Consider the following 16,691-nt stretch of genomic DNA (forward strand, 5'->3'; position numbering starts at 1 on the left):
ACGACAGACAAAGACATCCAGGCGTAAATATCTAAATCCAACTGAGCGGTTGTTAGGGTGCTAAATATCCATATTTACAGTGAGCGTATTATTCAACTGTATGTACGAAAAATTATTTCCTTTGTCTCTCCTTCTCACGCTCTTTCTTTCCCCACCCCTTTCATTGTGTAACAAGCCGTCATATCGGGTTAGTCCACTAGGGACTTTTCAATGCATGATGTTAGTAATCAATTCAACCTATATTGTGTGTGTTTATGTATTTCTGTGTGATTATTTAGTTAATTCGTAAATAAATAAATAATTGAGCCAATTTGTGTATCGCTGAATTATCACTTAGACTAGGGTTCGTGCAGATTTATGAAGTCAATGACGTTCAGAATGAGACTGAGGTAATAATGGTTTATGGATGACTGGTATGATAACGATGTATTGTGATATATCCTTGAGTTAATTCAGGAAACGTTAACTCATTAAACAAACTTTTTCCCGTGGTGCCCCAAGATTGCTAATGAGTTAATTGTTACATGATTAATATAAATCAGCTAATAATTAAACATAGTTAATTGGTTTGATAAAATAGTAGTGGTTTGTTACACTTTGAAAATCAATATTTTTTAAATTTTTTTGGGCATTTTGACATTTTAAAGCGAAAAAAACTTAGGCAACGCATAATTATGTTACCATGGAAATGACCCTAACTGTAAATCGCTCTGTAGAAGAGTCTGCTAAATGACTGAAATGTAAATGTCGGTAGATTGGGCTCAAGGGGTTAGGGGTCAAAGGTCATGTTAGCATTAGCCACAGTTATTGACCTCCCATTGGTTTTCATTACTCTGAAGAGCTTTGGGCTGATTAGCTGGGTAACCTGTATTAGGGTGCCTAACACACACACACAAATAGAGATACTTACTCAGTACTTCCTGTGGATGCAATCCATCTTATCAATACTACATTAACATTCTCCTGAAACTGTCATCCCCCTCCCTCAGACCAGACCAGACAGTCACTCACTCACTCACTCACTCACTGGCTCCCTCTCTCAGACCAGACCACACAGACAGACAGACAGTCACTCACTGACTGACTGGCTCTCTCGTCCCCCTCTGGCTAACTGACTGGCTCTCTCGTCCCCCTCTGGCTTGGCTCTCTCTCTCTCTCTCGTCCCCCTCTGGCTGGCTCGCTCTCTCTCGCTCTCTCTCTCGTCCCCCTCTGGCTGGCTCGCTCTCTCTCTCTCGTCCCCCTCTGGCTGGCTCGCTCTCTCTCTCTCGCTCTCTCTCTCTCGTCCCCCTCTGGCTGGCTCTCTCTCTCTCTCTCTCGCTCTCCCTCTCTCTCTCTCTCTCGTCCCCCTCTGGCTGGCTCGCTCTCTCTCTCGTCCCCCTCTGGCTGGCTCTCTCTCGTCCCCCTCTGGCTGGCTCTCTCTCGTCCCCCTCTGGCTGGCTCTCTCTCGTCCCCCTCTGGCTGGCTCTCTCTCGTCCCCCTCTGGCTGGCTCTCTCTCGTCCCCCTCTGGCTGGCTCTCTCTCGTCCCCCTCTGGCTGGCTCTCTCTCGTCCCCCTCTGGCTGGCTCTCTCTCGTCCCCCTCTGGCTGGCTCTCTCTCGTCCCCCTCTGGCTGGCTCTCTCTCGTCCCCCTCTGGCTGGCTCTCTCTCGTCCCCCTCTGGCTGGCTCTCTCTCGTCCCCCTCTGGCTGGCTGGCTCTCTCGTCCCCCTCTGGCTGGCTGGCTCTCTCGTCCCCCTCCCTCTGGCTGGCTCTCTCTCGTCCCCCTCTGGCTGGCTCTCTCTCGTCCCCCTCTGGCTGGCTCTCTCTCGTCCCCCTCTGGCTGGCTCTCTCTCGTCCCCCTCTGGCTGGCTCTCTCTCGTCCCCCTCTGGCTGGCTCTCTCTCGTCCCCCTCTGGCTGGCTCTCTCTCGTCCCCCTCTGGCTGGCTCTCTCTCTCTCGTCCCCCTCTGGCTGGCTCTCTCTCTCTCGTCCCCCTCTGGCTAACTGTCTCTCTCTCGTCCCCCTCTGGCTAACTGTCTCTCTCTCGTCCCCCTCTGGCTAACTGTCTCTCTCTCGTCCCCCTCTGGCTGGCTCTCTCTCGTCCCCCTCTGGCTAACTGTCTCTCTCTCGTCCACCTCTGGCTGGCTCTCTCTCGTCCACCTCTGGCTGGCTCTCTCTCGTCCCCCTCTGGCTAACTGTCTCTCTCTCGTCCACCTCTGGCTGGCTCTCTCTCGTCCCCCTCTGGCTAACTGTCTCTCTCTCGTCCACCTCTGGCTGGCTCTCTCTCGTCCCCCTCTGGCTAACTGTCTCTCTCTCGTCCCCCTCTGGCTGGCTCTCTCTCGTCCCCCTCTGGCTGGCTCTCTCTCGTCCACCTCTGGCTGGCACGGACTCCGTCTCTCCCAGTATTTTCCCTCAGTTTCATAATTAAACTACCTGATGCCCCAAAGCCTCGTCGGTCCCTAATGTCTGTCACTCCAGCTGTTCTCTACCTCACACAGTCAGTCAGTCAGTCAGTCAGTCAGTCAGTCAGTCAGTCAGTGGGTCAGCTCTGAGTCATTCTAACAGAGACAGGAAGTGTGTGTGAGTTCACTGATACATTCCTGGGTCAGTGGACATCGTGTGTGTAAACTGCTACACTGGAGTCTTTCATTCCTGAGGCATCACAGACCATCTTTGTTTTGGTCTCACACACACACACACACACACCACACACACACACACACACACACACACACACACACACACACACACAATTTCTGTGTGACATCATGAAGTCTGAAACAGAAGCTGACAGAAAAAAAAGAGCAGACACTCCCGAGTGGCGCAGCGGTCTAAGACACTGCATCTAAGTGCAAGAGGTGTCACTACAGTCCCTGGTTCGAATCCAGGCTGTATCTCAACCGGCCGTGATTGGGAGTCCCATAGGGCGGCGCACAATTGGGGGGGGTCGGCCGTCATTGTAAATCAGAATTTGACCTTAACTGACTTGCCTAGTTAAAGGTTAAATACCTTTTTTAAATCCATGACCAGCTAAACATAACAGCCTGTACAAATCCCAGCTGTTCTCACAGTCTCAACCCATTTCCCACAACACCTCAGGGAACTAGCTACAGTACATTGTCTCTTGACTTCTCTTTTACCAGACAGCTTCCCCACACACCCAATGGGCCCTGGCCAACAGTAGTGGTCGTCCTATAGGGAATCAGGTGGCATTGGGACACACCTCCTAGTTGTACACACACCCAATGGGCCCTGGCCAACAGTAGTGGTCGTCCTATAGGGAATCAGGTGGCATTGGGACACACTTCCTAGTTGTACACACACCCAATGGGCCCTGGCCAACAGTAGTGGTCGTCCTATAGGGAATCAGGTGGCATTGGGACACACCTCCTAGTTGTACACACACCCAATGGGCCCTGGCCAACAGTAGTGGTCGTCCTATAGGGAATCAGGTGGCATTGGGACACACCTCCTAGTTGTACACACACCCAATGGGCCCTGGCCAACAGTAGTGGTCGTCCTATAGGGGAATCAGGTGGCATTGGGACACACTTCCTAGTTGTACACACACCCAATGGGCCCTGGCCAACAGTAGTGGTCGTCCTATAGGGAATCAGGTGGCATTGGGACACACCTCCTAGTTGTACCTGACAATCTCAGATAATTCTGCTTTCAATGTTCATTATTATAGGAGCATTATCGCTAATCAATACATTATTATAGTGCCCCATTCCGCAATGGTTACTGATGATTAGGGCTGTCACTGACGTTTAAAAAAAATAAAAAAAATTAGGTTGACATTTTTTGGTGTCTTTTTCCCCCATATATAGACGCACCCTGTGTGTTAATAAAATCAACTATATATAGGCTACTGAGCTTGTCTGATGCTTTAAGCACTGCAATTCAAAATGAAGACACACAAATTATTAAAGAGGTAGCCTTGGCCTACTTCTATGTGTAATCAGGCCAGGTAGCCTTGTTTAGCTATTAGTAGGGGTTGGGATCATGGTTAATTATTTAGCTAGTAGTAGCTGTTGGGATTATGGTTCATTATTTAGCTAGTAGTAGGGGTTGGGATTATGGTTCATTATTTAGCTAGTAGTAGGGGTTGGGATTATGGTTCATTGTTTAGCTAGTAATAGGGGTTGGGATTATGGTTCATTATTTAGCTAATAGTAGGGGTTGGGATTATGGTTCATTGTTTAGCTAGTAGTAGGGGTTGGGATTATGGTTCACTATTTAGCTAATAGTAGGGGTTGGGATTATGGTTCATTATTTAGCTAGTAGTAGGGGTTGGGATTATGGTTCATTATTTAGCTAGTAGTAGGGGTTGGGATTATGGTTCATTGTTTAGCTAGTAATAGGGGTTGGGATTATGGTTCATTATTTAGCTAGTAGTAGGGGTTGGGATTATGGTTCACTATTTAGCTAGTAGTAGGGGTTGGGATTATGGTTCACTATTTAGCTAATAGTAGGGGTTGGGATTATGGTTCATGATTTAGCTAGTAGTAGGGGTTGGGATTATGGTTCATTATTTAGCTAGTAGTAGGGGTTGGGATTATGGTTCATTATTTAGCTAGTAGTAGGGGTTGGGATTATGGTTCATTATTTAGCTAGTAGTAGGGGTTGGGATTATGGTTCATTATTTAGCTAGTAGTAGGGGTTGGGATTATGGTTCATTATTTAGCTAGTAGTAGGGGTTGGGATTATGGTTCATTATTTAGCTAGTAGTAGGGGTTGGGATTATGGTTCACTATTTAGCTAGTAGTAGGGGTTGGGATTATGGTTCACTATTTAGCTAGTAGTAGGGGTTGGGATTATGGTTCATTATTTAGCTAGTAGTAGGGGTTGGGATTATGGTTCATTATTTAGCTAGTAGTAGGGGTTGGGATTATGGTTCATTATTTAGCTAGTAGTAGGGGTTGGGATTATGGTTCATTATTTAGCTAGTAGTAGGGGTTGGGATTATGGTTCATTATTTAGCTAGTAGTAGGGGTTGGGATTATGGTTCACTATTTAGCTAGTAGTAGGGGTTGGGATTATGGTTCATTATTTAGCTAGTAGTAGGGGTTGGGATTATGGTTCATTGTTTAGCTAGCTACATGTCTAAACAAAAGACTCCACTATGCCAGATGGTGACCCATCAAGTTAGCCAGGTGTGTCTGGGGGTGATTACGTCCTTCTATTGTATTTCATGAACATGTGTACATGTCTAGACAAGTGACCCATCCACTTAGCTGGATGTGGCTGGGGGGTGAGTTACACCATTTCCTTCACATGACGCATCATGTCTGGGTAAACATCATCTAATAATTAAAAACTATTTATAAATCAGGACACTTTCTATGTTTGATATTGCTACTACACAAATAAGCATGTAACCATTTCAGTGTACCGTTTACACCTTCTGTATCCTGTGCATTTGACAAATAAACATATTTGATTTGATATAGTGTGTGTTTACCAGAGACAGTAATTTGAAGAACATGACCCGCAACAAAGTCAGATTAAGATATATGCCAAGTGTATTTTTACCGGGAGTTTTACTTACTGTAGGCTATTACTTTTACCACTTTTAGTATTTAAATCTTTGGTTATTTTAATAAACATTTAACCACGACAAGGTGACTGGGAATATGGTTGAATACAAATAGTACAGTTATTCCCTCCGTAAGGCAATCAAACAGGCAAAACGTCAGTACAGAGACAAAGTGGAGTCGCTCATCAACGGCTCAGACGCGAGACGTATGTGGCAGGGTCTACAGACAATCACGGATGATAAAGGGAAACCAGCCAAGTAGCAGACACCGACGTCTTGCTCCCAGACAAGCTACACACCTTCTTCGCCCGCTTTGAGGATAACAGTGACACCGACGCAGCCCGCTACCAAGGACTGTGGGCTCTCGTTGTCCGTGGCCGACGTGAGTACGACGTTTAAGCGTGTTAACCCTCGGAAGACTGCCGGCCCAGACAGCATCCCTAGCCACGTCCTCAGTGCATGCGCAGACCAGCTGGCTGGAGTGTCTACAGACACCACTCCCTATCCCAGTCTGTTGTCCCTCACCAACTTTTACAGATGCACAATTGAGAGCATCCTGTCGGGCTGTATCACCGCCTGGTACGGCAACTGCTCCGCCCTCAACCACAGGGCTCTCCAGAGGGTGGTGGGGTCTTCCCAACACATCACTGGGGACAAACTACCTGCCCTCCAGGACACCAACAGCATCCGATGTCACAGAAAGGCCCAAAAGATTATCAGGGACATCAACCACCTGAGCCACTGCCTGTTCACCCCGCTACCATCCAGAAGGCGAGGTCAGTACAGGTGCATCAAGCTGGGACCAAGAGACTGAAAGACAAACAGCTTCTATCTCAAGGCCATCAGACTATTAACCTCTCTTGGGTAGGGGGCAGAATTTTCACCTTTGGATGAAAAGCGTGCCCAAAGTAAACTGCCTGTTACTCAGGCACAGAAGCTAGTATATGCATATAATTGGTAGATCTGGATAGAAAACACTCTAAAGTTTCTAAAACTGTTAAAATAATGTCTGTGAGTATAACAGAACTGATAAGGCAGGCGAAACCCCAAGGACAAACCATCCAGGGGGAAAAAATTGAGGTCATAGGATTTTCCAATGGGTTTCTATGGGATACCCTTATTATTTGGAACCTGGTTGCAGTCCCTATGGCTTCCACTAGATGTCAACAGTCTTTAGAAATTGTTCAATGTTTTTCTTTTGAGAAATTAAGTAGTAGTGCTATTTATTGTAAGTGTCACTCCAGGTGGACTCCACTGTTTTGATGCGCGTGAACTGGAGCGCGCTTCACGTTGTTTTTATCCGGCATTGGAAACGTCTTAAATTTTATCGATTATTTACGTTTTAGGGTACCTGAGGTTGGATTAGGAACGTTGTTTGAAATGTTTGGACCAAGTTTACAGGTAACTTATTAGATACTTTGTAGTTATGTTGGGCGAGTTGAAACCGGTGTATTTCTGAATCAAACGCGCCAAATAAAATGGACATTTTTGGGACATAAAGAAGGACATTATCAAACAAAAGGAACATTTGTGATGTTTCTGGGCCAGTTTGGAGTGCCAACAGAAGAAGATCTTCAAAGGTAAGGCATGAATTATATCGCTATTTCTGACTTTTATGGCGCACCTGCCTGGTTGAAATATGATTTTCATGTGTTTGTATGCGGGGCGCTGTCCTCAGATAATCGCATGGTTTGCTTTTATCTATAAAGCCTTTTTGAAACCTGACACAGCGGCTGAATTAACAAGAAGTTAAGCTTTATTTTGATGTATAACACATATTTTCAAGAATGTTAAATATTTGAATTTGGTATTTTCGAATTTCGCGCTCTGCAACTTCAGCAGATGTTGGCCAGGTGGGACGCTAACGTCCCACCTGCCCATAAGAAGTTAAATAGCCATCACTAGCCGGCCTCCACCCAGTAATCTTCCCGGAACTTAGTCACTGTCACTAGCCAGCTACCACCCGGTTACTCAACCCTGCACCTTAGAGGCTGCTGCCCTATGTACATAGAATCACCGGCCACTGTAACAACGGAACACCGGCCACTGTAACAACGGAACACCGGCCACTGTAACAACGGAACACCGGCCACTGTAACAACGGAACACCGGCCACTGTAACAACGGAACACCGGCCACTGTAACAACGGAACACCGGCCACTGTAACACCGGCCACTGTAACAACGGCCACTGTAACACCGGCCACTGTAACAACGGAACACCGGCCACTGTAACAACGGAACACCGGCCACTGTAACAACGGAACACCGGCCACTGTAACAACGGAACACCGGCCACTGTAACAACGGAACACCGGCCACTGTAACACCGGCCACTGTAACAACGGAACAACGGCCACTGTAACAACGGAACACCGGCCACTGTAACACCGGCCACTGTAACACCGGCCACTGTAACAACGGAACACCGGCCACTGTAACAACGGAACACCGGCCACTGTAACAACGGAACACCGGCCACTGTAACAACGGAACACCGGCCACTGTAACAACGGAACACCGGCCACTGTAACAACGGAACACCGGCCACTGTAACAATGTTTACATACTGTTTTACTAATTTCATATATATACACACACACATTGTATTCTAGTCAAGGCCATCCTATTTAACTATTACTGTGTATATATACACACTATTCTACCCTACATATTCTACAGATAGACTAAATATTCTATCCACAGTGTCCATAATGTCTATACAGCCCATCACACACATATACACTAGTGTTCAGAAGTTTGGGGTCACTTAGAAATGTCCTTGTTTTTTTTAAAGAAAAAATGTGGTTTTGTCCATTAAAATAACATCAAATTGATCAGAAATACAGTGTAGACATTGTTAATGTTGTAAATGACTATTGTAGCCGGAAACTGCTGATTTTTAATGGAATATCTACATAGGCGTACAGAGGCCCATTATCAGCAACCATCACTCCTGTGTTCCAACGGCACGTTGTGTTAGCTAATCCAAGGTGATCATTTATAAGGCGAATTGATCATTAGAAAACCCTTTTGCAATTATGTTAGCACAGCTGAAAACTGTTGTTCTGATTAAAGAAGCAATTAAACTGGCCTTCTTTAGACTAGTTGAGTATCTGGAGCATCAGCATTTGCGGGTTCGATTACAGGCTCAAAATGGCCAGAAACAAATAACTTTCTTCTGTAACTCGTCAGTCTATTCTTGTTCTGAGAAATGAACGCTAATCCATGCGAGAAATTGCCAAGAAACTGAAGATCTCGTACAACACTGTGTACTACTCCCTTCACAGAACAGCGCAAACTGGCTCTAACCAGTTAGCTCATTCTAATATTTCTACATTTCTTAATTCCATTCTTTTAGATGTGTGTGTATTGTTCGATATTACCGCACTGTTGGAGTTAGGAACACAAGCATTTCACTACACCCACAATAACATCTGACAAATATGTGTATGCGACCAATAAAATTGGATTTGATGTGACACTACCTTACTCGCTCCATTTAGCACATGGCCTCACATGTGAATCCTTAAAGAGATGGGTGGGGCTAAAGCTTAAGAGGGTGTGAACAATGCTGAATGGGTGGAGACAAAAAAAAGAGCTCTCCAGTAGGTGTACCAAAATATTCAAAGACCATTATCTCAAAACTGGGGTTACAAGTTTATCAACATTCAAAGTAGAATTACTTTCCCATTGTTCCTCAAATGCAGTGTATGATATACCATATGGTAGCTCTGAGTCTCTAATTTTATCTAATGTAAAAAATATAAATAATAAATGAAATAAAACATTTCAAATTTTGCTACATAGGACCGAATCGAGGTGGTTAGTCACATATATACACACTATTTAGACACACACACACACACACACACACACACACACACACACACACACACACACACACACACACACACACACACACACACACACACACACACACACACACACACACACACACACACACACACACACACTTCAGCAGCTGCTGCTACTCAGTTCTTTGTTCTACTCTTGTCATCATACTTCGATTACACAAAACATTAAGAACACCTGCTCTTTCCATGACATAGACTGACCAGGTGAATCCAGGTGAAAGCTATGATCCCTTACTGATGTCACTGTTGATTCCACTTGAAGGCGAGGAAACAGGTTAAAGAAGGATTTCTAAATGGAGACATGGATTGTGTATGTGTGCCATTCAGAATGAGCAAGACAAATGATTGAAGTGCCTTTGAACGGGGTATGGAGTTATAACGCTGCAGGGTTTTCCCCCGTGTGTAACAACAATGTTCCACCAGACAAAGGAAATCCAGACAACTTGACAAAACTGTGGGAAGCATTGGAGTCAACATGGGCCAGCATCCCTGTGGAACGCTTTCGACACCTTGTAGAGTACATGCCTATCTATCCTAATGCCTGGTCACTTTACCCTGCCTTCATGTACATATCTACCTCAAATACCTTATTATTATCTATCCTGATGCCTAGTCACTTTACCCTGCCTTCATGTACATATCTACCTCAAATACCTTATTATTATCTATCCTGATGCCTAGTCACTTTACCCTGCCTTCATGTACATATCTACCTCAAATACCTTATTATTATCTATCCTGATGTCTAGTCACTTTACCCTGCCTTCATGTACATATCTACCTCAAATACCTTATTATTATCTATCCTGATGCCTAGTCACTTTACCCTGCCTTCATGTACATACCTACCTCAAATACCTTATTATTATCTATCCTGATGCCTAGTCACTTTACCCTGCCTTCATGTACATATCTACCTCAAATACCTTATTATTATCTATCCTGATGCCTAGTCACTTTACCCTGCCTTCATGTACATATCTACCTCAAATACCTTATTATTATCTATCCTGATGCCTAGTCACTTTACCCTGCCTTCATGTACATACCTACCTCAAATACCTTATTATTATCTATCCTGATGCCTAGTCACTTTACCCTGCCTTCATGTACATATCTACCTCAAATACCTTATTATTATCTATCCTGATGTCTAGTCACTTTACCCTGCCTTCATGTACATATCTACCTCAAATACCTTATTATTATCTATCCTGATGCCTAGTCACTTTACCCTGCCTTCATGTACATATCTACCTCAAATACCTTATTATTATCTATCCTGATGTCTAGTCACTTTACCCTGCCTTCATGTACATACAGTGGGGAGAACAAGTATTTGATACACTGCCGATTTTGCAGGTTTTCCTACTTACAAAGCATGTAGAGGTCTGTAATTTTTATCATAGGTACACTTCAACTGTGAGAGACGGAACCTAAAACAAAAATCCAGAAAATCACATTGTATGATTTTTAAGTAATTAATTTGCATTTTATTGCATGACATAAGTATTTGATACATCAGAAAAGCAAAACTTAATATTTGGTACAGAAACCTTTGTTTGCAATTACAGAGATCATACATTTCCTGTAGTTCTTGACCAGGTTTGCACACACTGCAACAGGGATTTTGGCCCACTCCTCCATACAGACCTTCTCCAGATCCTTCAGGTTTCGGGGCTGTCGCTGGGCAATACGGAATTTCAGCTCCCTCCAAAGATTTTCTATTGGGTTCAGGTCTGGAGACTGGCTAGACCACTCCAGGACCTTGAGATGCTTCTTACGGAGCCACTCCTTAGTTTCCCTGGCTGTGTGTTTCGGGTCGTTGTCATGCTGGAAGACCCAGCCACGACCCATCTTCAATGCTCTTACTGAGGGAAGGAGGTTGTTGGCCAAGATCTCGCGATACATGGCCCCATCCATCCTCCCCTCAATACGGTGCAATCGTCCTGTCCCCTTTGCAGAAAAGCAGCCCCAAAGAATGATGTTTCCACCTCCATGCTTCACGGTTGGGATGGGTTCTTGGGGTTGTACTCATCCTTCTTCTTCCTCCAAACACAGCGAGTGGAGTTTAGACCAAAAAGTTATATTTTTGTCTCATCAGACCACATGACCTTCTCCCATTCCTCCTCTGGATCATCCAGATGGTCATTGGCAAACTTCAGACGGGCCTGGACATGCGCTGGCTTGAGCAGGGGGACCTTGCGTGCGCTGCAGGATTTTAATCCATGACGGCGTAGTGTGTTACTAATGGTTTTCTTTGAGACTGTGGTCCCAGCTCTCTTCAGGTCATTGACCAGGTCCTGCCGTGTAGTTCTGGGCTGATCCCTCACCTTCCTCATGATCATTGATGCCCCACGAGGTGATATCTTGCATGGAGCCCCAGTCCGAGGGTGATTGACCGTCATCTTGAACTTCTTCCATTTTCTAATAATTGCGCCAACAGTTGTTGCCTTCTCACCAAGCTGCTTGCCTATTGTCCTGTAGCTCGTCCCAGCCTTGTGCAGGTCTACAATTTTATCCCTGATGTCCTTACACAGCTCTCTGGTCTTGGCCATTGTGGAGAGGTTGGAGTCTGTTTGATTGAGCGTGTGGACAGGTGTATTTTATACAGGTAACGAGTTCAAACAGGTGCAGTTAATACAGGTAATGAGTGGAGAACAGGAGGGCTTCTTAAAGAAAAACTAACAGGTCTGTGAGAGTCGGAATTCTTACTGGTTGGTAGGTGATCAAATACTTATGTCATGCAATAAAATGCAAATTAATTACTTAAAAATCATACAATGTGATTTTCTGGATTTTTGTTTTAGATTCCGTCTCTCACAGTTGAAGTTTACCTATGATAAAAATTACAGACCTCTACATGCTTTGTAAGTAGGAAAACCTGCAAAATCGGCAGTGTATCAAATACTTGTTCTCCCCACTGTATCTACCTCAAATACCTTATTATTATCTATCCTGATGCCTGGTCACTTTACCCTGCCTTCATGTACATACCATATCTATTTATTTATTTTTTTCAACTCTGCATCGTCAGGAAGGGCTTTTAAACAAGCATTTCACAGATAAGTCTACACTCGTTGTATTCGGCCCATCATCTGACAAATACATTTGTATTTGATCCGGGCACTAAACCTAAATATTCACCGCAGGGGGGGGGGGGGGGACATGGGTTTAGGAAAACAAACAATGTTTATTCCCTTGTGCCAACGTCACATACAGTAGGGGAAAAAAGGCTTATTTCTATTAGCCAGCCAAAACCTTTTGCAATTATTTTAGCACAGCTGAAAACTGTTGTTCTGATTAAAGAAGCTATAAAACTGGCCTTCCTAAGACTAGTTGAGTATCTGGAGCATCAGCATTTGTGGGTTCCAATACAGACTCAAAATGGCCAGAAACAAAGAACTCGCCAGCCAGCCAGCCTCTCTCCAACCAGTCTACGGTCTGTCTTTCTCTCTCACCAGCCAGTCCTCTCTCTCTCCAACCAGTCTACGGTCTCTCTTTCTCTCTCTCCAGCCAGTCCTCTCTCTCTCCAACCAGTCTACGGTCTGTCTTTCTCTCACCAGCCAGCCAGCCTCTCTCCAACCAGTCTACGGTCTGTCTTTCTCTCTCCAACCAGTCTACAGTCTCTCTTTCTCTCTCCAGCCAGTCCTCTCTCTCTCCAACCAGTCTACAGTCTCTCTTTCTCTCTCCAGCCAGTCCTCTCTCTCTCCAACCAGTCTACGGTCTGTCTTTCTCTCTCACCAGCCAGTCCTCTCTCTCTCCAGCCAGTCTACAGTCTCTCTTTCTCTCCCTCTCCAACCATTCTACAGTCTCTCTTTCTCTCTCCAGCCAGTCCTCTCTCTCTCCAGCCAGTCTACAGTCTCTCTTTCTCTCTCCAGCCAGTCCTCTCTCTCTCCAACCAGTCTACGGTCTGTCTTTCTCTCTCTCTCCAACCAGTCTACGGTCTGTCTTTCTCTCTCACCAGCCAGTCCTCTCCCTCTCCAGCCAGTCTACAGTCTCTCTTTCTCTCTCCAGCCAGTCCTCTCTCTCTCCAGCCAGTCTACAGTCTCTCTTTCTCTCCCTCTCCAACCAGTCTACGGTCTGTCTTTCTCTCTCACCAGCCAGTCCTCTCCCTCTCCAACCAGTCCTCTCCCTCTCCAACCAGTCTACGGTCTGTCTTTCTCTCTCACCAGCCAGTCCTCTCTCTCTCCAGCCAGTCTACAGTCTTTCTTTCTCTCCCTCTCCAGCCAGTCTACAGTCTCTCTTTCTCTCCCTCTCCAACCAGTCTACGGTCTGTCTTTCTCCCTCTCCAGCCAGTCTACTGTCTGTCTTTCTCCCTCTCCAGCCAGTCTACTGTCTGTCTTTCTCCCTCTCCAGCCAGTCTACTGTCTGTCTTTCTCCCTCTCCAGCCAGTCTACTGTCTGTCTTTCTCTCACAACATAGTATAGGCTGACTAAACATCAGTATCATTATAACATCATGACATATACTATGTTATGTTGTGATATACTATGTTATGTTGTGATATACTATTATGTTGTGATATACTATTATGTTGTGATATACTATGTTATGTTGTCATATACTATGTTATTATAATGATACTGATGTTTAGTCAGCCTATACTATGTTGTGATATACTATTATGTTGTGATCTACTATTATGTTGTGATATACTATGTTATGTTGTGATATACTATGTTATTATAATGATACTGATGTTTAGTCAGCCTATACTATGTTGTGATATACTATTATGTTGTGATATACTATGTTATGTTGTGATATACTATGTTATTATAATGATAGTGATGTTTAGTTTGCCTATACTATGCTGTGATAGTATATCACAACATAATAGTATATGTTATGTTGTCATATACTATGTTATTATAATGATACTGATGTTTAGTCAGCCTATTCCTGAGCACACCAATGTTGTTCTACTTTAAAATAAATACCATCTTTCAGTTAACTCATTAGTGAACCTCAGGGGGCTCGTTAACCGTAACCGATGTGATACGGTAGCCTTTCAGTAGTGGTTCCCAACCTTTTTTCGGGTTACTGTACCACCAACTGAATTTTGCTCTACCTGAAGTCCTCTGCAGTACTGCCTCATGTGCGTTTTACCAGTAGCCCTATGGTCTCATGGGTCTGTGGACAGGCGAGGTACCCTCGGTTTGGAAGCGTTGCCCTATTCCCTCGTGCAATAATTTTGACCATAGCCCTCATAGTACCTAGTCAAAAGTAGTTGACAATATGGTGCCATTTGCGATATCTAAAATGTGTGTAATTTATTTTCGGCATCTCACCTCACAGTTGTAAAGAACCGTTAGCTGGTCGATTATCCATTCCTCCAGATTTAGTCTCTTTCTTAGTTCTTTCCGGTCATATTTGACGGTTACTCGCCCTTGCTTCCGAACAGGTATCTCCGGTTCTTCGGTTGAACCGGCGGCTACCGTCTGGAAATATACACGGGGTTGAGGGCTCGTCTCTGGGCTGGTAACCGCAGCCATGGTCGGTCCGCTGAAGAAAATCCTGAAAGTTCTGGTGGTAGTGGGAATTTCAGACGCGTTGTTTTGTATTGTTCGTCGCGGTGTTGGTGGTTGCTAAACAGCCGTGATTCTCATAAGGAGAAGCTATAAAATTCAAGTATATTACTGCTATTGTTCCCTTCTTGCAAAAAAAGAGCACCGCATTTGGTTCACTTCGTGGTTTCCAAATTGACCTAAAAATATATATATATATTTTAAAGGCTATATAATTGGTTATTTACAGTATTAGAATACAGCGTATAAATGTTTAGGATAGCCTACAAACCAGCAGTACTACACTTATTTTAAGTACAAAGAGAATATCTTCCGTGCCGTCTCTCCTCTCTCTGTCCTCGTGTAGTTGCAACGTAAAAGCGGTTGACTTTTCCTTAATCTACGGAAAACCTAACGTTACGTAGACAAAAAAAAAGGCTATTCCTGAATTCTTTACTATTCCCTCCTCTCTTCTGCTTTCCCGTCCTCCGTCTCTCTCTTTCTTCCGTCTCACTCTTTCTTCAGTCTCTCTCTTCTCTCCGAACGCAACGCAACGCATCTTCTTCTTCTTTAAGTTTTCTATGGCGAATCGCAACCAACTGACAGGTGCATACACCGCCACCTACTGTACAGGAATGTGACGACGGCCACGACCTATATACCCCTATATTCTCCTAATGAATTTCTAATAAAATACAATATTTCCCTACAAACCTCAGTACTTCCACCCCCCCAACCCAAAATACCCCCCCGTTCCCATCTACCCTCTCTGACACTGTCATACAACCTTTTCTTTTCTACATCATACATTTTACAAAATACACTGAACAATAATATAAAACGCAACATGTAAAGTGTTGGTCCCATGTTTCATGATCTGAAATAAAAGATCCCAGAAAATGTTCCACATACACAAAAAGCTTATTTCTTTACATTTTTTTGTGCATAAATTTGTTTATATCTTTGTTAGTGAGCATTTCTCCTTTTGCCAAGATAATCCATCTACCTGACAGGTGTGGCATATCAAGAAGTTGATTAAACAGCATAATCATTACACAGGTGCACCTTGTGCTGGGGGACAATAAAAGGCCACTCTAAAATGTGCAGTTTTGTCACACAACACAATGCCACAGATGTCTCAAGTTTAGAGGGAGCCATCAATTGACATACTGACTGCAGGAATGTCCACCAGAGCTGTCGCCAGAGAATGTTCATTTCTCTCCAACGTCATTTTAGAGAATTTGGCAGTATGTCCAACTGGCCTCACAACCGCAGACCACGTGTATGGTCACATCTGGGTGAGCGGTTTACTGATGTCAACGTTGTGAACAGAGAGCACCGTGATAGCTGTGGGGTTATGGTATGGGGCAGGCGTTAGTTACGGACAATGAACACAATTGCATTTTATCGACGGCCATTTAAATGCACAAAACATATCGAGAAGCCCTTTCTTATTGAAGGTATCTGTGACCAACAGATGCATATCTGTATTACCAGTCATGTGAAATCGATAGATTATTTTAACTAAATTAATTTATTTCAATTGACTGATTTTTCTCATCAACTCCTTGTTTCCCTATCCGCTCTCAAAGAACAATTCAATCCCGAATCTCATCCTACACAACATAACCTCCTCCATTCTGTTCCCATTATATGACACTATCTCCCGTACAGATTTCCTGGCACTATAAAAACGTCTACCCTTTACCACTTTCATCCCCTTGTCTCTGCCAGCAATCTGGTAATTTTGGGGTGGCAGATAGCCTAGTGGTTAGAGCGTTGGGCCAGTA

General features: G+C 44.4%; 1 protein-coding gene across 1 annotated transcript in view; it reads right to left on the minus strand.

Moving 5' to 3' along the window:
- The window catches only part of LOC139561238 (protein phosphatase 1 regulatory subunit 14B-like), a 54,027-nt gene extending 38,576 nt beyond the window's left edge, over positions 1–15,451 (minus strand). Inside the window, exon 1 of the mRNA XM_071378209.1 lies at positions 14,686–15,451. Coding sequence (XP_071234310.1) covers positions 14,686–14,889 — 204 coding nt within the window. The 5' untranslated portion in view covers positions 14,890–15,451. The remainder of the gene's footprint in view (positions 1–14,685) is intronic.
- Between the last annotated feature and the right edge of the window lie 1,240 nt (positions 15,452–16,691).

This window comes from Salvelinus alpinus, chromosome 31 (assembly GCF_045679555.1).
Source record: "Salvelinus alpinus chromosome 31, SLU_Salpinus.1, whole genome shotgun sequence".
Lineage (NCBI taxonomy): Eukaryota > Metazoa > Chordata > Actinopteri > Salmoniformes > Salmonidae > Salvelinus > Salvelinus alpinus.